The 27,259-nt window shown below is 44.7% G+C and overlaps 2 protein-coding genes across 10 annotated transcripts in view; one reads left to right on the forward strand and one right to left on the reverse strand.

Moving 5' to 3' along the window:
• LOC143020802 (uncharacterized) overlaps positions 1-20,782 on the forward strand; it is a 244,563-nt gene extending 223,781 nt beyond the window's left edge. For all 9 annotated transcript variants that reach the window (XM_076177567.1, XM_076177564.1, XM_076177570.1 and 6 more), the window contains 5 exons: positions 1,637-2,333; positions 3,276-3,383; positions 8,013-8,112; positions 9,873-10,262; positions 10,963-20,782. In XM_076177567.1, coding sequence (XP_076033682.1) covers positions 1,637-2,333; positions 3,276-3,383; positions 8,013-8,112; positions 9,873-10,262; positions 10,963-14,901 — 5,234 coding nt within the window. In that variant the 3' untranslated portion in view covers positions 14,902-20,782. The remainder of the gene's footprint in view (positions 1-1,636; positions 2,334-3,275; positions 3,384-8,012; positions 8,113-9,872; positions 10,263-10,962) is intronic.
• A 1,297-nt stretch (positions 20,783-22,079) lies between these two features.
• LOC143020803 (uncharacterized) overlaps positions 22,080-27,259 on the reverse strand; it is a 137,192-nt gene continuing 132,012 nt past the window's right edge. Inside the window, exons 2-3 of the mRNA XM_076177576.1 lie at positions 25,865-26,353; positions 22,080-24,695 (exon numbers count right to left, since the gene is read on the reverse strand). Of these exons, the coding sequence (XP_076033691.1) occupies positions 24,421-24,695; positions 25,865-26,353 (764 nt within the window). The 3' untranslated portion in view covers positions 22,080-24,420. The remainder of the gene's footprint in view (positions 24,696-25,864; positions 26,354-27,259) is intronic.

Raw genomic sequence — 27,259 nt, forward strand, 5'->3', positions numbered from 1 at the left:
GTGGAGGGGAGTGGATTGTGATAGGGATGGAATGCTGTTGTTTGCTGACGACACTGCGCTTGTGGCAGGATCAAAGGAGGGATTGAGGAAGTTGGTGGCAAAGTTTGGGAGAGTATGTGATAGAAGAAAGCTAAAGATAAATGTGGGTAAAAGTAAGGTGATGAGATGTACAAGGGGTGAAAGTGGCAGTAGACTGGAAGTGAGCATTAAGGGAGAGTGACTGGAGGAAGTGGATAGTTTTAGATACTTGGGTGCAAATGTGGCAGGAAAAGGTGGAGTGAAGGTGGAGGTAGAATGTAGATTGAGAGAAGCGAGTAAATGCCTTGGTGGATTAAAGAGTGTAATGAGGAATAGACATTTGGGAATGGATGCTAAGAGGAGACTGTATGAAGGAGTGATTGTGCCAACAGCACTGTATGGGGCACAAACATGGAACATAAGAGAGGAAGAGAGAAGGAGTTTGAATGTGTTTGAGATGAGGTGTCTGAGAAGTATGATGGGGGTTACTAGGCTAGATAGAGTGAGAAATGAGGAGGTGAGGAGGAGAACAGGGGTGGAAAAGGAGCTGGGAGATAGGGTTGATGAAAGAATATTAGGATGGTTTGGACACATTGAAAGAATGAGTGAAAAAAGACTAGTAAAAGAGGTATGGAAGGTAGATGTGGAGGGAGTGAACATGAGGGGACGTCCTAGGATGAGGTGGATGGATGGGGTGAAGGGGGTGTTGGGGAAGAGGGGAATGTCTGTTGAGGAAGGACGCGAGAGGGCAGACAACAGGGGTGAATGGAGAATGGTTGTATATGGATGATGTTGTGATTGCATGAGGTGGAATGTGAGAGCAAAATTTGACGCAGCCCGAAGGGATTTCTCCCCGTCCTCTCCTTTTATGCAATGGGGGGACGGAGAGGGGGGGGGGTCGCCGATTTAATGAAGCGGCCTTGCTGTGGATGTGCTGTGTCTTGTGACACTGCTTCTGACCCAGGACAGTGGACAAGGTGCAGGGATGGCCCGTCATCCAGGAGGTGCTAAGATAAGAGGGAAGGTGGAGGGGTGTGGAGTGTATTCAGGGATGGAATGGGTGGAAATGATTTTATGCCTTTTCCTTTTTGGCTGCCTCCCTTGTAAGGGGGAAAAGCCTTGGTATATGTATGTATGTAATTATATGAGTAATATGCCTAGTCTAATTTTTACAGTGATACGCTGACAATAATACAATACAGTAATTATATGAATGATATGCCTAGTCTAAGTTTTATAACGAGTTTATTGTGCGAACAATGGATGGAATAGCACTGTTCTTGTATCAGTCAGTCCATATATGAATTACATTTTGACATAGCCTGAAGGGATTTTTCCATCTTCTATTTTCTTGCATGAGGAGATGGAGAGGAGGGTTTGCTGATTAAGTTCAGCGGCCTTGTTGTGGATGTGCTGTCTCTTGCTGCATTGCTTCTGACCCAGGGCAGTGGGCGGGATACAGGGATGACCTGTCATCCATGAGGAGCTAAGATGAGGGAGGGGGAATGGGTGGGAGTGAGTATATGCCTTATGACTTGGCTACCTCCCTGGTAAGGGGAAAAATGTCTTCGGTATGTAGATGGATCTATAATTCAATTAACAATTATTTCATTTCCAGATTTTGTGAAAGACTTGGTTAGCAGACGAAGAAGAGCCACCCAAACGATTGTGGAAAAGGCAAATCCTCCGAGACACCCACGGAGATCGGCTACCAAGACTCAGATCAATTATGAGGAAGTGGACGAGGACCTTCGTGAGATGCAGGATGAGGAACGTCATTCACAAGAGTCGACCACTCCAAAAAAGCGGGAGTCCTCCAGAGTCAAAAGAAGGATGGAAGAGGAGGAAGCGGAGGAATCTCATCATTCGCGCCGTGAGTCGTCAAGGTCTCACAGAAAGTCGGAACACGAAGAGGAGGAAACTCCCGTGAGGAGGAGCAAGCGTCGTCATGAAGAAGAGGACCATGATGGACCAAAAGACGAGGAACCTGTACGGGGAACAAGGAGCAGGACAGTCACTCCAGGCACCTCTACCACACCACTGTGGAGTAGTGGAGTACTTAGTACAACAAGGGACAGTAGAACGAGGAAAGCGGAGGAAGTAGAAGGGGACCACGACAACACAAACGAGGACGAGCAAGTGCCAAAGAACAAGAAACCCAGAAGAGGGAGATCCAGTCGAGAGATGTCAAACCCGACCACACCCGTTATTATTCCCCCAGCCTCTGGGCCCGTGGGCTGTCGGCGAAGCTTACGAGGAAGTGCTGCTCTGGAACAGAAGATGGAAGCCGAGGCTAAGAGACAAGAAAAGAACATGTAAGTTACTACAGCAGTCAAATATTTATTCTGCGAAGGATTTGTGTTTTAAAATTGAGTCCAGCTTTCAGTAATGAAATTGGCCCCTTTAACACGGTGATATCCTTGATAGATTCTATTGTAGTCAAGAAACAGACAGTTTTCTATATATTTGAGGACTTAAACTCCGACCTCAATGGGGTCTCGATCCCTGCAGCCATCTTTCAGTCAGGGGTCCGTCCCTTGAAATGAATCAAATTGCCTTTACTCAGTCAGAACAAAATACATGAAGGAAGTTGTAGTGTTAAAAGGGTTAAACATTAAGACGTTGGTTCCTGACTGGCTGTGTGTGTTTGTATTTGCTCTGATAGTCTTTGCTCCAGTCCTGCAAATGATATTGTGCCAAAAAGAGGGATTTGTAGAGGTGGTACGAAGGTTTAGAGAGCTGATAAAGAGAGAGATCTTGAGTCAAGGAGGCCATAGACCAAATGTCAGTGGATGGAGAGCCTCAAAATAGAAGTGAGGAATTTACTTATTTTATTTATTTATTTATTTATTTTTTTTCATTATTATTATTATTATTATTTTTTTTTTTTATTGTGGGAAGATAACTCTTATTGATGTCTGTCTTTTATTGATGTCTGTCTCATAATATACATACATACATGGATGATGATGTGATGGAATGGGCGGGGGGATGGGGGGTGAGGGAGGGTGGAGGGGTGTGGAGTGTATTCAGGGATGGAATGGGTGGGAATGATTTTATGCCTTTTCCTTTTTGGTTACCTCCCTTGTAAGGGGGAAAAAGCCATGGTATATGTATGTATGTATGTATTTTTTGTGTGAGAAGATAACTCGTATTGTCATTCTCATTGGGCCACCTTGCACACATACCTGTCGTTGACTGTATTTGTGTCCCATTCAAGGATATTGATTTTAACAGTAGCACTTTCTTTATGCCAGCAATGGTGATTACAGAGACGCCCGCAGCCAGACATTGTCCATAAATGGGAGAGGAGGCACACGGTTCTTTAGAGGCACCATTATCGCGCAAAGCAACAGGCTTCTGAGGTATTTTATTGTATTATTTGTGTAATTGTAGTGTCATTATGTTGTTGTCATAGTTCCCTAGACTGTCTGTCCGAGCAGTCCTGTCTCCCCAAGCAAGGAATGCCACAGCTGGTGGCAAGGTGGGCAAGGTGCAGGGATGACCCGTTTTCCAGGAGGTGCTCAGATGAGAGGGAGGGTGGGAGGGGTGTGGAGTGTATTTAGGGATGAAATGGGTGGGAGTGATTTTATGCCTTTCCCTTTTTGGCTACCTCCCTTGAAAGGGGGGAAAAAACCTTGGTATATGTATGTATATGTATGTCGTGCTGTTTGCGTGTGTGATTGCGTATCATGCAGTCTTCCATGATGTGTTGAATAGTACGGGGCGAAGTGTCATGTCCTGGGTAGTTGTCCACAATGCGGTCATCCAGCAGTGTCGTTATGTAAATGAAGCTGTGTCTTGCTGCATTGCTTCTTGGCTCAGGCAGTGGGCAGGAGACGTGGTTGACCCCTCATCCATGAGGTGCCAAGACAAAAGGAATGAGTGGGTGTGGAGTGGAAGCGTTCCTTGGCGGGGGGCTCCCTCCCTTGTAAGAGGGAAGAAGAAATATGTTGGTCTATTGTAGTGTCTTGGCTACATGCCTCCGAGGCACCTATTTTATTTTGTTGACATAATTGTAGCATAACATAAGCTTCGGGAAGCTCGCTGGCCGAGCGGGTTAGGGCATTGTTACGTGAAGTGAAGGTCAAGGGGATGGTGGTTCGAATCCTTCCACCGGCGAAGTTGAACCAAGGGCATAGTGGTTCATTAAATTCCACGCTACAAAGTCCTCTGTGAGGGGCACCGTCCTAGCCTTCCGATGGGAGGATTTCATGATGTTAAACCAGATCATATCACCCAATTGTAGGACGGATGACCCTTCATCCACAAAGAACTAGGATAACAAGAAATGGGTGTGGGAGAGGTACATGCCTTAACTGGCCACCTCACTTATTGACCTCTTCCGTACTACGACGCCTACATAGACGTCATGAGGCAGAAGTGGGTGTTTGAGGATGCCGGTGTCAGTGTAGCTGGGTGACCCCCCGAATTCTGTGAACTGGTTTGACCACATTTTCCGTCTTTATTATTATTTAGTGAAAGGGAAGGACTAAAACCGCAGCGACTTTTTATTCTATGACACGAGTACAGTGCTACCTCTCATTAACGGACGTTAATTAGGTGTGTTTGCGGTGCTGTTGTTTAGTGCTATGCAATCACTATGCCACCCAAAAACTACTCCAAATCAACGGACACTGTTACCCCACTTTTAGTCCATTAATGAGAGGTAGTACTGTATTGTGATGCATATTATCGCACCTCAGGCATCCAGTGCTGCACACGAGAATTTTATTTGTATGGAAGAGGTTAAGAGGAAGGGGCTTTTTGGTATATTGATAGAATTAATTGTAGTGTCTTGCTGCATTGGCTCTGACCCAGTCATTGTTGGGGATATAGATGTCCACAAGAGGCTAAGGTTGGGGGTGGGAGGACAAGTGTTGGAGTATGCAGTGTATGTATTGATTTGGCTACCCCACTTATGAAGGAGAAAGAACCACATGGTATATGTGTAGATCAGATTTTTGTGGTAAGACAGATATGTGAGAAAGCTATAAGAAAGGGGAAGGATGTTTTTTGGGCCTTTATGAATCTGGAAAAGGCTTACGACAGGGTAGACAGAAAGGCACTGTGGGAGGTTATGCGGATATACGGGATAGGAGGAAAGCTCCTGGGAGCTGTCAAGAGTTTTTATGAGAGTAGTAGAGCTTGTGTCAGGATTAGAAATGGAGAGAGTGAGTGGTTTGAGGTAAAGGTGGGACTTCGTCAAGGATGCGTTATGTCACCCTGGCTGTTCAACTTATACATGGATGGGGTAGTGCGAGAGGTAAATGCAAGGTTAGTGGGTCAGGGATTGGAGATGGTTAAAGAAAATGGAGAAAAGTGGGATGTGAGCCAGCTGTTGTTTGCGGATGACACTGCGCTTGTGGCAGGATCGGAGGAGGGATTGAGGAAGTTGGTGACAGAGTTTGGGAGAGTGTGTGATAGAAGAAAGCTGAAGATAAATGTGGGTAAAAGTAAGGTGATGAGATGTACAAGGGGTGAAAGTGGCAGTAATCTGGAAGTGAGCATTAAGGGAGAGCAACTGGAGGAAGTGGATAGTTTAAGATACTTGGGTGCAAATGTGGCAAGAAAAGGTGGAGGTAGAATGTAGATTGAGAGAAGCGAGTAAATGCCGTGGTGGATTGAAAAGTGTAATGAGGAATAGAAATTTGGGAATGGATGCTAAGAGGAGACTGTATGAAGGAGTAATTGTGCCAACAGCACTGTATGGAGCAGAAACATGGAACATAAGAGAGGAAGAGAGAAGGAGCTTGAATGTGTTTGAGATGAAGGGTCTGAGATGTGTGATGGGGGTTACTAGGCTAGATAGAGTGAGAAATGAGGAGGTGAGGAAGAGAACAGGGGTGGAAAGGGAGTTGGGAGATAGGGTTGATGAAAGAATATTAGGATGGTTCGGACACATTGAAACAATGAGTGAAGAAAGACTAGTAAAGGAGGTATGGAAGGCAGATGTGGAGGGAGTGAACATGAGGGGACGTCCTAGGATGAGATGGATGGATTGGGTGAAGGTGGCTTTGAGGAAGAGGGGAATGTCTGTTGAGGAAGGACGCGAGAGGACAGAAGACGGGTGAATGGAGAATGGTTGTATATGGAAGATATTGTGATGCATGAGGTGGAATGGATGGGGGGTGAGGTAGTGTGTGTGAGCAAAATTTTGACGCAGCCCGAAGGGATTTCTCCCTGTCCTCTCCTTTATATGGGGGGACGGAGAGGGGGGGTCGCCGATTTAGTAAAGCGGCCTTGCTGTGGATGTGCTGTGTCTTGCAACACTGCTTCTGACCCAGGGCAGTGGACAGGGTGCAGGGATGGCCCGTCATCTAGGAGGTGCTGAGATGGGAGGGAGGGTGGAGGGGTGTGGAATGTTTTCAGGGATGGAATGGGTGGGAATGATTTTATGCCTTTTCCTTTTTGGCTACCTCCCTAGTAAGGGGGAAAAAGCCTTGGTGTGTATATATATATATATATTGTATTTAAGTCTCTACAAACTTTACATGTACTTTCCTGAAGAGGGCTATAGCTTTTAGGTGAAATATGAAAGTTAGACTTTCTTCTAAGTTCCTTTTTATTCCGACTGTGGGTTCCTCATGCTTCTGACCCAGGGCGGTGGGCAAGGTGCAGGGATGATCCATCATCCAGGAGGTGCTCAGATGAGAGGGAGGGTGGGAGGGGTGTGGAGTGTATTTAGGGATGAAATGGGTGGGAGTGTTTTTATGCCTTTCCCTTTTTGGCTACCTCCCTTGAAAGGGGGAAAAAGCCTTGGTATATGTATGTATGTATGGGTTCCTCATGATTATATATATATGATAATAATAATAATAAGTATTTAATTACCAGCATTACAGAGAACTGACAATATAGCTTCTGTTAATTTTACATCTAGCCTAATTTGAGTACATAATGCACAGGGGGTGCCATGTCCCATTGTCCATAGATGTATGTATGTATATGTACACCTTATCATAGTATACAAGAATCAAAATATAGGAATACCTCACTATACGACCGAGTGCTATAAAGTAGGTAAAACAAATGTTGGGTATATGTATTTACCTAGTTGTATTTTGCGGGTTAGGGTGCAGGGATGACCCGTCATCCAGGAGGTGCTCAGATGAGAGGGAGGGTGGGAGAGGTGTGGAGTGTATTTAGGGATGAAATGGGTGGGAGTGTTTTTATGCCTTTCCCTTTTTGGCTACCTCCCTTGGAAGGGGGAAAAAGCCTTGGTATATGTATGTATGTATGTATTTTGCGGGAGAAGAGCTATGCTCATAGGAACCCGCAGTTGTATCTCTCTGCATCCAGTTCTTTCTTAAAGTCGTGTATAGTTTTAGCACTCACTGTTTTCTCTTTTAATTTATTCCATGTGTCTCTCACTCTATGTGGAAAGCTATTCTTTTTCAGATCTCTTCTGTAACTGTCCTTCTTAAGTTTCTTCTTGTGTCCCCTTGTATTTCTTCTGTCCCATTTAAGTAGATCATCCCTGCCAAGGATTTCCATCCCTTTCATAATTCTATATATGGACATCAAATCGCCTCTTTCTTCTTTGCCCCCTGGAGGCAAAAATTGAGGAGGGGGTTGACGGGGTCAATGAACACAAGACTCCCCCCTATTTACATGTAAAATCCTTAACCTCGATATACGAATTTTCACATTGCGACCAGTCAGCTGGGAATACAACTCTGTTGTATAGCGAGGTATTCCTGTATAGGCATGCTTCAGAAAGGAACTGCTAAAGTGTGCAAGGAGTAAGGGGGATGAGGAGGATGGGGGGAAAGAAACGGAAAGTACATACATATACTAAAAGCTTTTTCCCCCTTACAAGGGAGGTAGCTAAAAGGGGTTTGAAAAAGCCTTTGGTATATGTATGTGTGTACCTTCAGAAGGTGAGGCAGCAAATGGTGGGAGGAAGAGGTGAGGGCAGTGGCAACAGAAACGAAGCAAGTAAATGGAAAAACAATGCTCACGGAAGACACTGAAATGATTTTTGTTTCTAGGAGCAGCAGCGGTAGTCGGGACTCGTCCCGCGTGGAAGCAGCCCAGGACTTTCAGGACCCACAGCTTGGCAGAGGGACTCGGTCACATGTAGCTGAGGAGGTAAGTTTGCCAGTTACCAGGTAGATGAATGATAGATGCTTTATTAATTAGATTATAGATCACTGTCCAGTAATGTTGTAACACATTAATAAATGCACTAAAAACCCACTATTGATTGGATTTAAGAAAAGAAAGGAAATAACGATTTCCGTATATTTCGATCACTTGCTGTGATCCTCTTCATGCTTGAAGAGGATCACAGCAAGTGATCGAAATATACAGAAATCGTTATTTCCTTTATTTTCTTAAATCCAATCAGTAGTGGGTTTTTAGTGTAGATTATAGATGTTGTGATGTTGAGGTGTAAAGGGCAGGGGATGGGGGGTGAGGGAGTATGTGTGAGAAAGATTTGACGCAGCCTGAAGGGATTTCTCCCACTCTTCTCCTTTTCTGCATGAGGGGACGGAGAGGGCGGGGTCGCTGATTTAATGAAGCGGCCTTACTGTGGATGTGCTGTGTCTTGTGACATTGCTTCTGACCCTGGGCAGTGGGTGAGATGCAGGGATGACCCATGCCAAGATAAGAGGGTGGAGGGGAGTGGAGTGTGATGGGGATGGAAGGAGTGGGAGTGGTTTCTATGCCTTCGTTTTTTGGCTACCTCCCTTAAAAGGGGGGAGGGAAGCCTTTGGGATATATATGTATGGTACTTTTAATTGCCATTTGATTGACAAAGGATGGCTCCTCATCCAAATGGAGCTAAGAGATTTTTTTAAATAAGTGAAGCAAATGGATGGAGGGTGGGTATTTAGGTCAATAGATCCTCGAGAATTCATGAATTTCTGGTACCGGGACTAATGGGAAAATGGAAACCAAAGAAAGAACATAAGACTAAAGGAGACTGCAAGAGACCATAAGGCCTACACTAGGCAGCTCCGTATCCATCACCACCTGTCTTCCCCATCCATAAAGTTGTCTAATCGTTTTTTAAAACAACTGATAGTTTCAGCAATTACTACATGGTTACAAAGTCAATTCCATTTATCGACCACACTATTAGTAAACCAATTCTTGCCTATTTCCTTCTTAAATCTAAATTTCTCCAGTTTATACCCATTATTGTGAGTCTTGCCCTGTTGTTTTATTACGAGTGGATCAAGCATGTGAATGTGTAAGAGCTCGTGATTGTGGTGTCGAATAAGTGAAAATGTGTGTAGATGATAAGAGTTGTAGGAGAATGTCTATACCAGTGATTCTTAACCTTGGGGGGGGGGGGCGCCCCCATAGGGAGGCGTAAGTGTTTATCAGGGGGGCGCGCGAGGCTCAGGAGAAAAGTAGAAATTTGACCAGTTATGTGTCATTTTCTTGACAAGAAATGGGTCAGTAATGTAGAGGTAAGTCTATGAGAATATGCAGAAGTATCGTTGTTTCAAAAGTCTCCCAGCCATACAAGTTTTCCAATGTAATAACCCCCCCTCCCTGCAAAGGGGGCCTATAGATGTAAGGGGGGCGTGGAGGAAAAGAACAGTTCCTAGAGGGGGCGTGGTAGTAAAAAGGTTAAGAACCACTGGTCTATACAAAGGCAACTTCCATGAGCGGGATGAACTGGGAATGAAACGTTTTTCACGTGATTTTAAACACAAAGCCATTGAACAGGTAAGGATGTCTCTCTCCCATGCTGGACCATCTCGTTATTCAGGTAATGGGGGCAATAAATTGGAGGGTAAAAGAAATTGGAAATATTACGAATTTTACCGTGTATTACTTTACGATTTTATCGGGTCGTCTTCCGCAAGGAACTAACTTAAACCCTCTCGTAACAGAACCGAAACAGCACGAGCAACCCCGCGGAACAAGTCTCTGAAGAAGAGTCGAGTAGTACGCCCACCACTCACCACCATTACCATCATAGCAGTAGAAGAAGAGGAGGGTTTAGTAGGGGTAGTGTGTCGATATCCTCCCATTCTACTACCCCTACTTCTACTTCTACTTCCACGTCTGATGCTGCATCCAACTCCCCAGCCTTGTCGCCAAAACCCACAGCAACCAAACCTTCCATATCTACTCCCAATACTCCCGCTACCCAAACTACAACCGTTACCACTGTAGATACTCCGCCGCCGCCGCCACCCATCACCACTTCATCCACAACACCAAGCAGAGGAAGAGGACGTGCGCATTGGAAAGGGAGAGGGAAAGGAAGACACGTAAAGGTAAGATTTACGTCATAGCATTGCCTATTTGTGTGTACGCATGAGTTCGACCTGTCATCCAGGAGGTGCTAAGATAAGAGGGAGGGTGGAGGGGTGTGGAGTGTATTCAGGGATGGAATGGGTGGGAATGAATTTATGCCTTTTCCTTTTTGGCTACCTCTCTTGTAAGGGGGAAAAGCCTTGGTATATGTATGTATGTATGTAAATGACAGAGTAGAACTTGGTAGTCCTGATTTTCATTTGAGAGATCGATAGGACAAGAAGACTGCTGCTGGCAGCATGTTTTCTGTTTGCAAAATTGTGGCAACAGTTAAGTGTATGTTATGTGAATTTTTTTGTATAGGAACAGAGTTTGGGAAGGTACACAATAGGAGAAAGTTCAAGGTAAATGTGGGTGTGCTGTCTTGTGACACTGCTTCTGACCCAGGGCAATGGGCGAGATGCAGGGATGACCTGTCATCCAGGAGGTGCCAAGATAAGAGGGTAGAGGGGAGTGGAGTGTGATAAGGATGGAATGGGTGGGAGTGGTTTTTTTTTTAAGGGGGAAAAAGCCTTTGGTATATGTATGTACATAGCAAACATAGGGAAGCCACTGAATGCAGTTTTATTTTTTTTCCCCCCACTTTTCCGCAGAATGGTAGAAGTGCACCAGTCAACAGTGTGGGAATGTAGTTGTTAATTTTTTCCTTCTTTTCCGCAGAATGGTAGAAATGCACCGGTCAACAGTGTGGGAATAGAAGTGGATGTGAAAAAGGAGCCAAAGGACGAAAACAAAGAAGATATGGAAGGAAAAAAGGTCAAAAAGACGACAGAGGAGCGTAGTTGTGACTCCATCAGCGTTGAAGAAAAAATGGAGGAAGAATCTAATCCAGTGGAGGAAAGGACTGAAAACGGTGTTCACAATGACGAAGTGACAGTAAAAAACGGACAGCCCGAAAAGAAATTGAGTACAGAGACGTTAGAGCAGGAGGAAGAGGAGGAGGAGGAGGAGGAGGAGGAAGAAGAAAGTGAGAGTGAGAGTGAGAAAATGGATGTGGATCAGAAAGAGGAAGTGTTGGACATGAAAGACGGAGGCGTTAAAAAGGAAATGGAAGAAGTGGACCCGAAGAAAGAGGATTCGGAGGATAAGAAAGACACTCACATGAATGGTGACCTGAACACGGAGAGTAACACGAGCAATAGTGACGACGATAAGGACGTAATGGACACGGAGGATGAGAGGATTGTTGAAAAGGAAAATCATGACCCAACCAAAGAGATCGTTAATAATAGAGACGACGACATGAAAGATGGTGATGCCCCTGGCAATTGCCCACAGAATCCGTTGCCTCCACCCTCCGAAGAGGAAGAAGAAGAACAACCGAGGGAGCCGCGACCCGAGGAGAGGGATTCGGGATCGGCAAAAGAGGAGGAGAAGGAGAAGGAAGAGGACAGTCACCAAGAACCCGAGATGAGTGAAGCTGACAAAGCAGTCGCGAGCATCATGAACGGACCAAGTGAGATCCAACCCGATGACGAGTCGTTGGCCACCACGGAATACGACCCCGAGGTGCACAGTGAAGCTGTGGACGCGACCGAGGCAAAAAACCCGCTTGAGAGAGATGAAGACTACCAGGCCGAAGTTACTAAAGCCGTTGAGAGTATTTGGGAGGAGACTCAGGGAAGGGAACCTGCATTGCAAGAGGAACCCGCCCGGTCACCTCACATTCCCGAAATTACGGAAGAGATCGAAGAGGATCCCAAGATCGTAAACTCGCCCCTTTCTGCTGTTGCCCCGCCGGTCCCGTCACCAATTCCAAGTGATTCCCAGCAACATTTGATGGAGGTAACAGTTACAGGGGAAGAGAAATCACCTCTCTCATTCGCGCCTTCTACGCCTGGTCCAAGCCCTCTTCCTCCTCCTCCTCCTCCTCCACCAGCTTCACCGTTACCATCATCTCCAGCACCTTTACCAATACCTTCTCCATCACCTTCACCAGTGCTGCCTGTGCCTGTGCATTCTCCCGTTTTATCTCCCGCATTATCTCCGTCGCCAACACCCCTACATGCACCATCACCAGTTTTATCTCCGGTGTCGTCACCAATCCCGTCATCGATACCGTCACCCGTACCTTCACCCATCATCACCTCACCCGTAGTATCACCCATACTGTCACCTGCACCATCGCCAGCACCATCTCCGACGCCGTCGTCGAAGGCATCTCCTTCGTTATCTCCCGCATCATCACCCATGCCCTCGCCCCTCCCGCCAGACTCGTTACTTGAGCCGCCTCGTGCACCGGCACCCGTCACCCCAGCCTCGCCAGCCTCGCCCCTCACGCCGGACCCTGATCTGAGGCTTCCAGAGGTGAGAACGCTTTCACCGCAGGGGATAGATGCTGACGATACTCCTCTGGTGAGCGTCACAGCGGATCGGGGGATGCAGGACGATTCGACACCTCTTACCTCTAGTCAAGTTCCCGAAGTGCATGATGGGGAAAATTTAAGCAGCCCCCAGAGCTTGGGACTTGAGGGGCACAGCAGTCCTCGCGACGATGACGGAGGCCCCACCACTGAACCGAGGGTGCAGGCCACGACACCGGCTCTGCCAGACACTCTGACCTCTGCAGGTCGCCAAGAGGAAACGCTCGCTTCACAGATGGAGCAGACGTATGAAAATCTCGAAACTCCTAAAGTGGATGACCATCCAACGGGACAGGAGCCGGCACATACGCATGACCTGTCCATGGATGGCACTGATGGACCACAAGGGGCAAATCCCCCTACGGTGTCGGCAGGAGGAGGAGGCGGAAATAGTGGGTCGTCGTCGTCGTCCAACTCGGGCAGTAGTACGGGCAGCAACTCAGGCAACACAGCATCAGTCATTACGCGTCAGGCACCGACACCCACTCCGCCCCATCAGCAGGATGTGAGCAGTATGGGTGTGTACACACCGGACTCCACGACCAATTCCGTTCACTCTATGCATGGTTACCCTCCGGGTGAGTTCGATGTTTCGCAGTTGGGCATTGAATCGCCTACCTCCATATCTAGCAACGAGATGGCGCACTCCGTGGAAGCACCGCAGCAAGCGTCCACTCCACAGAGCTACACGGACTGCAATCAGATACCCACTCCACAAAACCAGGTGCAGCCACCCACTCCCACTCACATTCAACCCACCACTCCGACCCACGTTCAACCCGCCACTCCCACGCACCAGCCCACGACCCCCACCCCGCCGCACATGACACGAACCACACCCACTCCCACCCCGGTACAGCCGCAGGCCATCGTGCCAGTCGTGAGTCAGCCCATCCATCCTTCCCCGGCCCCGCAAGCCCAAATCGTCCACCAGCCACAGCCGCAGCCCCAACCCCAGCCGCCACCCCCCACCAAACAGCCCACGAAACAACGCCACATTCAACCCAAGCCACCGGCCCATCCTCATGCCCAGGCCAGCAGTGTGACCAGTGCCGTGAGAGGCCACGGCGGGGTGCACAACCAATTGTCCCCGCAGGCAGCCACGGCGGCGCAGATGAGCCAGGCGCATTTGATGGGCCAGCGTATGGGAACGACACCTCACCCGGCCAGCCTGACCCAGCATCACGCGATGCCACCCGCCCATCCTCATGCTCCTCACACGCCTCACCCTCCACACCCAACTAGAGCTCCTCACATATCTCATACTCCATCACAGATGCAGAACTTTAGTCACCACACGAACTACATGATGGGCCCGCACCAACAAATGCTCGGCCATCATAGTTCCATGATTAGTCAGGGTCACATCATGTCCCAACCTTCCGTCACCTCATATTCCCAATCCCATACCATGTACTCCCCTTCCTACATGACGTCGGTGATACAGAGTCGTATGGGCGCACAGCAGCAACAGAACGGAAGCACTTCAAGTCAAAACAGTTCCTCGTCATCCTCCACCTCCAGCCACCGTATAAGTCACGAAGGAGGCCCGCCTAGTACGGCCTGTCCTCCCACTCCATCAAACTATCATTACTTGAACACCAGTCCTCCAGGTCCTGCCACGACCCCCACGTCCATGGCACCGACGCAGCATCACAGTAGCGCCGCCGCACCACCCCAGGGAAATGCCACGTCCTCTTGCAGCTTGGCACGGTTACAACAGCTTACCAATGGCATCATGGATATAGTACCCCACTCTCCATGTTCAAGTGTCACTTCACCCACGCCTCCACCCTCGCACACAGTCACGCCGCCCCCCACAGCGTCGCAGCGCAACATGACTCCTCCGATATCCAACCTACAGTCCCAGGTTCCACCCGGTGCCGCCCTGGCCTACAAGTCGTACAAAACCCACCAGGCTGCTGCTGCTGCCCAAGTGTCGACTAACATGATGACGCCGACAGTGCTGGGCTACCAGATGAACGGCTACCGCATGGCTGGCCAGGCGGGGGCCGCCGCCATGTCCGCCCTCAACACCTCGTACCTGACCAACCCGTCGTTCATCAACCAGCAACTGCCCGTTCAGATGATGAACATGCACCATCAAGCGGCTGCTGCAGGACAGTATCAGGATCCCCGGGCGCAGCCCCAGAACACAATGTACGGTCCATACCCATACATGTCCAGCTTTAATTCGGGGCTTGTCCAGCAGCTCAACGGCACGATGCGACGGTAGTGAAGGCCAGCACAGTGCCACACACGTTGGCCAGTGCCAGCAGCAGCTTGACGTAAAGCAGGCAGGCTGCTGTGATGTCTGACCACCCACCAGTGCTGCCGTGGTCAGCACGGCACATCCTGGGACTCGTAAGTGTGTGGCAAGAGGTTTGATGACGATATATGCAAACCAGGGCAATATGACCAATAAATGCAGATTGGACTAAATGCAGGGGTCACTATAGAGTGACTATCAAGGTCTCAGCTAATCCTAGTGAATGTATAGTGAACTGTACATTGGAATAATAACAGATTTTAAATATTTTAGTTATGGGTTAAAGAGGGAGTGACTAATGTATAAAAGGATTATGAATAAAAAAATAAAAGAAAAAAATGAAAAAAAAAAAAAAAAAATAGAGAGAGCCGGAAGGAGCCTAAGTGCCCCAGAGGACACGCTTTGCTCTTTCCAGCTCAGCCCTTGGCAACCCGGGATTGTACCTGACGGAGAAGATTGCCCCCCTGCCTGGCAGCAGAAGGCAGTCGGGCACTCTCCTGGACGTGGATATCGAAATGATGCGTGGCCGTAGGCGTGCGTACGTGTATTGGTGCGCGTGCAGTATGCCATGGTGCGTTTCCTGCTCCAGAGTTCCAGCTCGCAACCACTCGCGGTGCAGGGCCTTGTGGCTCGGCACAACTTGAATTTTATCTTTTGAGTACAAAGTGAACTTCTCAAAGTCTCGTGACAGACAAGTGTGCTTAAATCACCGTGTAAAGCTGTGTTGTCGTGCATTCTGTTAAGAGACCATAGCAGCAAACTTGGATGGTTCAATGACCTTGTTTGTGATACTGTGTGATGTTCGTGGACACGGGCCAACACAGGCATAATCAGTGTTTGAATACTACGTACTTTAGTTGCAGTTTAGGGTTTTCGGAAGCCCAGCCCAGCCCAGCCCAGCCGTTGCATCTACCAACCCTTCACGAGGCATTTCCAGCGTACCAGCCTTTCTTGTGCGCCATTCAGGATGGATAGCATGTTGATGATTTTGTATTGTTTCATTACAATTATCATTGTGATTATTCTTATTATGATTAGTATTTAATGGATGCAGTTTGTTGCACCCTTTCTCATTTATCTGTAAGGTCATCTCAGTCAGTCAGTCAGTCAGTCAGTCAGTAGAGTAGGTAGCTTGGTAATGATGCCCACGGGGTCCGGTCCGAGAGGTGTTGGACCCCAGACATAAAGTTTGGATCAGTTCTGGATGTCTGGCCTAAGTCTAGATCAATTGTGGAACATCTGCCCTAGGTTTTGTGCACCACTTAACCTAGGTCAGGGTGCTTGATCTGGCTTTAGATCAATCAGCCCTGGGTGCCTAACCTAAGTCCGGATCTCTTCCCGATGCTGGACCTAGGCATGGCTACCCAGCCTGCCTGAGTCCAACTCTTGAAGCCATGATTGTGTAGCCAGGCTGTCAACCATTGCATTTGTTGTTGTTTCTTGTTTTGTTGTAGCACAAGTGGAGCCATAAATTGGCCTCATATCCATGTGCTAGCAGATGTGTACATGGTAATGCGTACATGTGTGTATGTGTGTAAGTATGCTGGGATGGAGCACGGCAGGAGGAGGCAGTGAAAGGGCTGGGGTGACGAGGATTTACCCATCAAACAAGCTGCAGGCTGCCACCATGCCGTCTACCCACCACCAGGAGGGAGGAAGGAGTATCTTTCTTTAACGGCTTTCGCCTTCACCCAATTTATGTTCCTATATTGCATACAGAGGAATTCCAATTTTGACTTTCTTTTTCGGCAGACCAAAAGTGTTTTAAGATTCTTTAGAAGATGTATGTAGTAGTATCACAATCAAGTGATAGCAATTTAAGTCATCCTAAGGCAGATATATGCATACACATGCACACTCACACGTGCACCACACACAGACACACACATGCACACACGCACACAAAATTTGGGAATTGAGTCAGAAGTGGGAAGTGGACTTGAACATCAAGAAATGTAGTATAATGGGATTTGGAAAAAGTAAAAACAGGATATCAGGACAATATAAGATTGGTGAAAAGGATGTAAAGAAGGTGGGATCTGAAAAAGACCTGGGATTAATGATCACAGGACATGTCCCCTCATAAACAGATAAACAAAATTGTCGGAGAAACCTACAACTTGCTGAGGTCAATAAAAGTGGCATTTACTTAGATGAAGAAATAAGGAAGAAAATACTAGTCACACTAATAAAACCAAGATTGAGTATGCAGCGACACTATGATCACCCAGTACCAAAAAGAATACAAGGAAAATTGAAAGACTCCAAAGAGCAACTACAAAGATGGCCCCCACAATTTCAGAACTGTCAATGAAGAGAGACTGTCAAAACTAGAGTTACCAACCCTGGAACAAAGAGGAGACTTGTTGACCATCTATAGAATCATGAGAGGTACAGAAGTTGATAGAGAAGATTTAGTGGATATGAGAAATACAAGAGGACGTGGAAAGAAACTTAAAAAGGACAGTTATAGAAGACCTGAAAAAGAATAGCTTTCTCCACAGGGGTGGGTATATGGAACAAATGGATGAAATGGTAGTGTGTGCATACATGAATTTAAGAACAATGTAGATACTGTGAGATACAGAGGTGGGACACCACAAGCATAGCTCCTCTTTCTGTAAGATACAACTAGGTAAATACACACACACTAGGTAAATATACACACACACACACACACACACACACACACACTAGGTAAATACACACACACACACACAAAGGTTGGAGAAATTACAACTGATAACACTAGGGCAGAGAAGGGAGATAGGCGATTTGTTGACCATCTTTAGAATTATGAAGGGAATGGAAGTTCTTGATAGAGATGACCTATTAAAATGGGACAAAAGAGAAACAAGAGGACATGCAAAGAAACTAAAGAAGGACCGTTACAGAAGAGACCTGAAAAAGAACAGTTTCCCACACAGGGTAATTGACGTTTGGAACAAATTGAACCGTGAAACAGTTAATGCCAGAAATATACACGAATTCAAAAGCAAACTAGATGTAGAGAGATACAAAAACAGGTCAACAAGAGTATAGCTCCAGTCCTGTAGAATACAACTAGGTAAATACACACACACACACAGTTGTGGATGTATGGAACAAACTGGGTGAAATGATAGTGTGTGCAAAAACCAAGCATCAAATTTAAGAACAATTTAGGTACTGGAAGATACAAAGATGGGACACCTCAAGCATAGTCCCCTTTCCCGTAAGATACAACTATGTAAATACACACATACATTTATGGACTACTGCAGAAGATTAAAGTGGCATTCCATTATATGGATGAAGAGATGACAAAAAACTCATTGAAACTCTGATACATCCAAGACTGGAATATGCGTCAGTGGTATGGTCCCCACACAGAATGAAAAATATAAGCAAGATTGAGAGAATACAAAGGGCAACAATCTTACTTGTCCCCAGCCATGCAGATAAGCCATACGAGGAGAGACTAAAACCAATGGGTCTACCAACTTTGAAAGATGGAAGAGAAAGAGGGGACATGATTACAGTGTTCAGTTCACTAAAGGGGATAGATTGCATTGATAGAAGAGATCGGATAAAAGATGGGAGGGCTCTCCAAGGTCATGAAAGTAAAGACTACATTCCGAGAGGATGTGAAGAAATACAATTTTCCATATAGATGTATAGGTATGTGGAATAGCCCAAGCTCAAACAATACACGATTTCAGATCTAAATATGATAATTGGAAATCAAAGATATAGATTACGTTGGAATCATACATGAATTTGAGTTTAGGTATGTTAGGAAATTAGAGAATAGGAGATGGAATCCAACGAGCCTCGCTCCTTTCCTGTATACTACAATTAGGTAAACACACACACACACACACACACACATACACACACACAATCTCTCTCATAAATTGGGTATTCATGTGCACTCTACTATTATTCTTAATTCTGACATATGCTTCTTGTCTTTGACCAGTACGTTCACAACCCCATTCTTCACACATGCTTGCAAGATGGTCTGTAGGGCCACATCCCTAGACACCCTGTGTAAGTGCCCCCCCTCTCCCTCTCTCTCTCTCTATCTATCTCTCTTTCTCTCTTTCTCTTTTTCAGTCTGCCTTTGTCTCCACTAACTAAATACTAACGTCTAACATCCATGCAGACCCACTGTGTTTTTCTCTCTGTCTGTCTTTCCACTAACTTTGTACAAACTTCTAACATTTGTGCAGACCCATTGCATTTTTCTGTCTGTCTGTCTGGGTTTGTGTCCGCTAACTTTACTAACTTGTAACATCCATGCAGACCCACTGTGTTTTTCTCTCTGTCTTTCCACTAACTTTGTACTAACTTCTAACATCCATGCTGTGACCCACTGTCTCTTTCCACTACATACATTGCAACTTCTTGCTAGTTTGTTATCAGATGTTAGACTATAGTCATACATACTTATCAGTACATGTTTACTGTTGAAGAATTTGAATATATATTTGTTAGTAGCCCGTATGACGCTCGTTCTTCAATTCTTCTCGTATCTTTAATGAATTGTATTGTCCCTCTTGCTCTCAGTTGTTCCATCCTACTTGCTTAAAACATATACAACCATTATCACAAGGATTGTGTCTTGTTGTGCCTTATGGATGACCATCTTCCCAGTCCATGTTGTATTCTTCATTGTATGATTTACACAAGATTTGTCCTTGGTTACATTTCTATTTCTCCATTCCGTACTGTCATTTGTCGCAACACCCCAGTAATTCTTGTAGGCCAGCTTATATTCCCCCCCTCCTCCTTCTTCTTGTTCTTCTTCCCCTCTGTTATCTGATCCTTCCGTATTTCCTGGTGCAAGCAAGGAGAAGGCATGGTGGTGCAAGGTGTGCTTGTACATTCTTCACCGTGCAGAGTGTAAGGATGTTGCCGTATCACATAGCCATTTTACCCCACAGGCAGGAACCCTACCATAAACCAACACTACACAAGACTTGTGTAATTGACTTTTGTAAGCATATGTTCAAATGACATCAAACGAGCCTTTGTGACTGTCATGCATATATTAAATTACCTTATAACACAAGACAGACAAATTGACCCATGCATACGTTTAACGAAATTACGAATTGGTCAGGACTAAAGAAGATGGTTATTACTCGTTTTCAAATGGCTTCTACCCTTAGACCAACCACTCCTTATTCGCAAGAGAACTAGATTAATTTACGTACACACCATAACCTCTCAATTTCCTTCATAAACCATCTAATCTTGTGTCCAGATTGAAAAGAAAGAAAGAAAGAAAAAAAAAAGAATGGATACGTACGTATTTGAGTTTATGTATACTTCCAGTGAATATGCATGTGACAAATCGTTTTTATCATTGCCAGTGACAGAGGTACTGTACATTAGTTATTTGAAAGACCAACCATCCCCCTGACCTGACCAATACTAGTATACAGCAAACCTACCTTGACATGTAATGAACCTAAACAGGAATGTTGTTTGTGTTACAACCAAATATGTAACCATTTGTACAAGTAATGCACCATCAAACTTGTGCGTAGCCCCCACCAAAACTTTGTATTCACACCAACAAATATTGTCAACAGGAAATAGATATGAAAGTGAAAATACAGATACTTTGATACAAGAGAATGTTTTCCAATTGTAAATTGAAAAAGAAAAAAAAAAAAAAAGAAAGGGAAGAGCAAGTACTTGAGGGAGATGAACGAGAAGGGACACGACGACAGACAGACGAGAAAGTGATGGACTTGAAGCTGACACCTCAATGTCAAGTGCAGAAACGTCCTGTATCATGATTGAGCTGTACATTTTGCTTTTTAAAATGTTAAATAAAATACTTTATTTAAATGTATCCTGTGTGTATTATTTCACATTTTCCTTTCAGTTGCTGAACATGAATACATATTGTATGTATACAATTTCTCTTACCTTGGAATTGATGATTTAGCACTGGACAGGCAAAGCGAGGACTGGCTGGAGAGTGATTTTAAGCCACGGAACTAAATACTCCATAAATCCAAACTCTGGACCAGTTACTCCGGATATAGGAGGGATTATTATTGTACGTCGATTTTTGTGTAAGGTTAACCTCTTCAATACGAGCCAGATCATCCAGGGCAGCATCAGTATCCGGACATACGATGATTCACTAATGAATCACAATACTCACGTTATAAGATACAAAGTTACAGATGTATTACTCCATCTCTTTCACTCTGAATATTAATAACCACAGAAAAATGCGATCAAGCCAATTCACAGAATATGGGGATCACTCGGCTGCCATGACTAATAAATATAATCGACGTCGACGCAAGCACCCTCCTTGCGCCTCACGACACCTATGTAGGTGTGTGTCAGCGTATGGAAGAAGGGGTCAAAGAAGAACAAGACAGGATTGTATAGTTAACAGACAAAGGATTACAAAGTAGGACCGTGGATACAGGAGACCTTTTGGTCCATAACTAGGCCAGATGCAAAAAAATGTATATATATATATATATATATATATAATGATAAATATTATAGTACTATTAATAATACTAAATAAAATGGATGCATAGGAGTTGACAGTTAAAGGATTACAAAGGAGGAGCATGCAGACAGGAGACCTTTTGGTCCATAACTAGGCCAGATGCAAAAAAAAATCATGATAGATATTGTAGTAACATGAATAATCATAAAATAAATGCATAGGTATAGTTGACAAAGGAGGAGTATTTAGACAGACCTTTTTGTCCATAACTAGGTTGGATGCAAAAAAAAAAAAAAAAATACTATAAATATTATAACAATGTAAATAATACTAAACAAAATAAATGCATAGGTATAGTTAGATAATAAACAAACAGGTTCATTTTAACCTTATGGAGATAGGGCTACTCCACAAATGTGTGGATGTGGTGGGGAGGTTTCCAAGTGGCAAAGTGGTTGAGGGTAAAGAAATTCAACCTGACGTCAGTGATATTTTTCTTTTTCGTTTTGGACATTGTTATATTCAGCTTTGGACAGGACCTTTTCAAGTAATAATGTCTACAGGTTTAGTCTCTCTAAAGCCAGGTAGGTTTATTAAAACATAACTGGAAGTCACGATGGAATCAAGGTTACAAGAAACATATAAGCTAGCTTAACTGGGTTTTATTTAAAAAATGAATTATATAATTTTATACATACATGAAAATTCACTTGAAATCAAAATATACATTTATGGCATCTTGAAATTTTAGTTCCTTTTAATTGTCTTTGTATTTTCAGTCTGTGTTTTATTTAAAAACAAATTCTATTCTTTTATACATACATGAAAATTCACTTGAAATCAAAATATATATTAATGGCATCTTGAAATTTTAATTCTATTCAATTGTCTTTGTATTTTCAGTCTGATTCACCTCAAACTATTTTTCTTTTTTGTCAAAATGAGCAAATGCGTGCTATCAAGTAATAACAGTCGTTATTACTACAGGCTTCAGCATATGTAGAAGTGATTAGAACTGTCAATTATTCTACAAATTATTTCATGTGATATTCAGTTGCTGTTTATGAAAAAATAATACTTCTTCAAAATTTTCAGACTTTCATGAGACATTTTTTTTTAGAACTGTATTTTTACAAAAATTTCGAGTCCAGAACTGTGAGGGGCATTATTTCCAAAAATAACAGAACAACCCTACGAGCAAATAAGATTTTTAAAATTGCCTTAAAAAATCACGAAAATCTGTGAAAATGTGCCATTATACATTTTCTATTATAGTATCATCATGGTTTAACTTTTTCCATAACTCTTTGTCAGCTCTTAACACTAGCATAAGATTTCTTGCATTTTCAGAAAAATGAATAGGTATATTTACGATTGAAAATGATACCTATTATTTAACTATAAACGCTTTTGCAGATGTTTGTTTGTATATCATCAATTCTATCAATTCCAAGGGATTTCAAACATATAAAAATTATTTATTGGCACTTTATTTATTTGATCAACACTAGCATTTAAAACATAATTACAGTCAAAATATTACCCATGTGAGATTTTTTTTTTTTTTAAGAATCCCTTTCAGACCCCCAAGAAAACTCTTGATACTTGGAGCAGGGTCCCCTCGAGGACAGACACCCACACAAGTCTCGGGGATAGGCGGGAGGGTCCTCTTCAGGTGAATGGAATTGCCTGGAGGGAACCACCGTGCGTCTAGAAGTTGGCAGGAGTAACGTGGCAAAGCTTCCGTGGAGGACTCCGATGAGAGTGACTGTATATTTTCCAGCAAAAGGATTTCTCCCACAGGTTGGAGGATCTCCCTTTGCCATCTCTGCGCCCGTAAGGATAGTTGTCTTCTTGGGGACCTTAGACCATTTTCCTCACTGCGCTGGTAGTGCACGAAATGATGATGATGGACTGAGCCGTAGTGACGACGGATTTAATTTCTCTGTCTTCTGCAGTGAATGTGTTGCAGAAGGGTAGAAATCATGCACAGTTGTATAGCAAGACTGGGTTTGTGCAGGCCCGGTACTTCTCTCTCTTCCTAAACCTCATCAGTGTCACAGGTACGACGACTGTAACATGTGACATATGGGGCCAGGTGCAGCAGCTGACCAGGACCCATCAGCTAGGTCTTATGTCGGAGTTTTCCTTCTCCTAGCCTTGTCCTAAAGAGGCTTCCCTCCAAGGCAGCAGGGCAACTAAGGGCCAACTCTACTTTCCCCAAAACTCTGAGAGTCCCCAATCAGAGCCTTGCCACTGGACGCAGTTTTTAGTCATGCCCAGGACAGTGTGAACGAAATAAAAACGATGTGGAGTCACAAAGGTTTGTTTCACGCAATAGGCCAGTGTTGAAATCTCTCTCTCTCTCCTCTCCCTCTTTCTCTCACCCTCTCTTTACCATTCTCTCTATTTTCCCTGTCTCACTTTCTCTCTCTTTCTCTGCCTGCTTCTATTTATGCTTAAACCCACGTGCAAAGATTAATGACAAAGATGGCACCAACACTCTCTAAATTGGCATACAAATATTGTCTAAACTGGAACTACCAACCCTGGCACAAAGAAGAGAAAGAGGAGATCTACTGGCCGTTTACAGAATTCTAAAAGGGATGGAAGTCCTTGACAGAGAAGATTGATTAAAGTGGGATAAAAGAAAGTAAGAGGGCATGAAAAGAAACTAAAAAAGGATAGTTATAGAAGAGATCTGAAAAAGAATAGTTTCCCACACAGTGGTAGAGGTCTGGAACAAACTGAATGACACAACAGTGTTTGCAAAAAACTACACTAGAATTTAAGAACAAACTAGATGCTGAAAGCTACAAAGACGGGTCACTACGAGCATAGCTCACTTCCCGTATAATACAACTAGGTACATACACACTATAAAGCATAATAGTGGCTGTATAGTTACAGGAAAATATGAATGAATGGGTACATTTTGAAAACTGCCGTTTTGCAGCCTTTTCAAGTCTAGCTCCACCGTGTATGGCACCTTCACATCAGTCTGTCCTCTTCACTCAATCGCGGGGAATGTACCCATAGACTGAATTGATGGAGTCTCTCCCTTCAGAGGCGCCCCGCTCCCTTCGTTCGCGGTGACGTGCAGGAGGTCCTTGATTGCATCGTTCCTCACTGCCTTCGTCCTTCTGAGCCACTGGATCCCTCTCGCGGTTCTCGCCCTTGTCCTTCAGCAGTCCAAAAGTTCGTCTTAGCTGGCAGCTCAGCAACACCAGCAGGATCACCAGCGCCACAACAAGGACAGCGAGGATCCATATATAAATAGGTGTGCATGCTGAAAGAAAATAAAAGCACTTGTTAAAGAGTGAGAGATGTATATATGTCCGTATCCGTGTGTGTGTGTATGTGTGTGTGTGTGTGTGTGTGTGTGTGTGTGTGTGTGTGTATTCACTTGGTCTTTTGGATCACGTGTTCGACTCGTGATCGACAGCTATTTCCCTCCTGGAAGAGAGCTCAGAGCTCGTAGGTCCGATCTATGGGTAATGCTATGACCTTTCACACACACACACCCCCAACTCCCCGCCCACGAGAGTCAGAGTAACGACCCGAAGCGCAGCTGTACCGAAATTAATTTCGGCCCTGGGCAGGATTCGAACCAAGCACTACGCGCACCACCATGCTAGTAGATCATCGTTCTACCAACTGCGCCACCGAGTGTGTGTGTGTGTGTGTGTATGTGTGTGTGTGTGTGTGTTTACCTAGTTGTATTATACGGGAAGGGGAGCGATGCTTGTGATGACCCGTTTTTGTATCTCGCAAGATCAAGTTTGTTCTTAAATTCTTGTATTGTGTTTGCACACACTATTTCTTCATCCAATTTGTTCCATATATCTATCATTCTGTGTGGGAAGCTGTTCTTTTTCAGGTCTCTTCTGTAGTTATCCTTTTTGAGTTTCATTGCATGTCCTCTTGTTTTTCCTCTATCCCACTTTAATAAGTCCTCTCTATCAAGGCATTCTTTTCCTTTCATAATTCTGTAGTTGGTTAGTAGGTCCCCTCGTTCTCTTCTTTGTTCCAGGGTTGGTACTTGCAGTTCGGCCAGTCTTTGTTCATATGTCAGGTTTGAAAGTGTTGGGACCATCTTTGTCGTTGCTCTTTGTATTCTTTCTAATTTTCTTATATTGATTGGTACATCCCTTCTGGCGAAAAAAAAGCAACACATCATAGATACATGGGGGTACAGCCACGTGGGCCTCATTGAATACTAGGCTACATAGGCTACACCGAAGATACTACATCAGGTGGCATCCCAGACCTATCTCACCGGAGACTACGCGGAAAAGGGGTGAACCACCACTAAGGGCTAATGCAGCCCTGGGTGAGGATAAGGGTTGGGCCTGGAAGATTCCCGAACTCCACCGAATCGACTTCCCCCCCCTCCCCAACAGCACACACACAAAAAGAAAAGAAAAAAAAACGACTCCTGGAGTCGGACCTACTCACTTGTTGGAGGATCAGGAGAGCAGGTTCTGGGCCAGAAGACGACGGAGGAGTGCTTTCCCAATGCGGAAATCCCAGCGTAAACGGTGAGGTTGCCATGACCCATGGTGGGAGCATCTTCGCCTGACCAGGTCATGTTCTTTTGCCGATCTCCGCTCCAGACAACACCCTGGAAGAGTCCTCCGGAGTACTCCAGGCGGACCCTCCTAAGGGTTCCAACATTGAAGGGATCTTCGTTCTTAATATGTTTTCCGTTCCCCCATATGCCGTCCTTCTTGAAGTTGAGTATGACTACATAAAGTGTATTATTGAGATACTCCACTACATTGGCGAAGGCGACCTGTTCTCCGTCTTCTTCAATGACGAACCCCATCTGTGCCCATTCTGAAGTCTCAGCATCGGGTCTCACATGTAAGAACTCAACCTCCATGCTCTTAGGGAAAGGTACACTGGCGGATGGAGCACCAACCTTTACTAAGTTGACGTCAACACCTGCAAGACAGAGGGGCATAAAAGGAGGACTGGCAATCTGGAATCTTTGCAAGTATGATCTGCTATAGAGTATAAGAGCACACTTCCGGTGAATGCCACTTGCCTTGGCTGCCGAGAACTAAAAACGCATGGCACCCCTTCTGCCACCATTGTTAAGCGCCTCGTTAAGTAAGCATATATATGCATACATTTATATATAAATATATATATATATATATATAATATATACAGTATATATGGTTTCATTGAAGAAAATAGCAATTGATGCATTGATGATCTTCTTGTGTAGAGTTTCAATACGTCTAACTATAGACTTGGCTTCAGGAGGTAAGTTTGCTATCGCAGGTCCAAAGGACATGATTCAAACTCAGAAGGGAGAAGAGTAGTGTTTTACTGGAGCTTGACGTTTCGTACACTATGTACATTTTCAAAAGCAATGACAAAAGGTCAGAATACATAGACTAAGTCTATAGTTAGACGTATTGAAACTCTACACAAGAAGATCATCAATGCATCAATTGCTATTTTCTTCAATGAAACCTGTCTACAGGAAAACCTGCTGCCGAAATATATATATAAAAAAGTTCATGATCCGGCAGTCCGTCATGTTAACTTCACCAAGGATTACCAACGAAGACTCGTTCTGCACCAGATCGAAGCCAAAAAGACGAGTATTGAAGAATTCCAGAACGAACTTGCTGAAGTTACGAAGAAATGGAGGGATTACTGCCTTCAAAATGAGACCCGGGATTACATCGACCAAGCCCTGGCGGAAGAACTAGAACACCACAAAAAAGTCGCTGAAAGGAGAAATTGCAACAAACTCATTCGCCTCAACAGGGGCCAACTTAAATTTCCGTCCCCTCCCACCGGGTATGTCAACCTTACGACTACAACTTTAACTAA

The sequence above is a fragment of the Oratosquilla oratoria genome, chromosome 40 (genome assembly GCF_046742065.1).
Source record: "Oratosquilla oratoria isolate Oo_2021 chromosome 40, ASM4674206v1, whole genome shotgun sequence".
NCBI lineage: Eukaryota > Metazoa > Arthropoda > Malacostraca > Stomatopoda > Squillidae > Oratosquilla > Oratosquilla oratoria.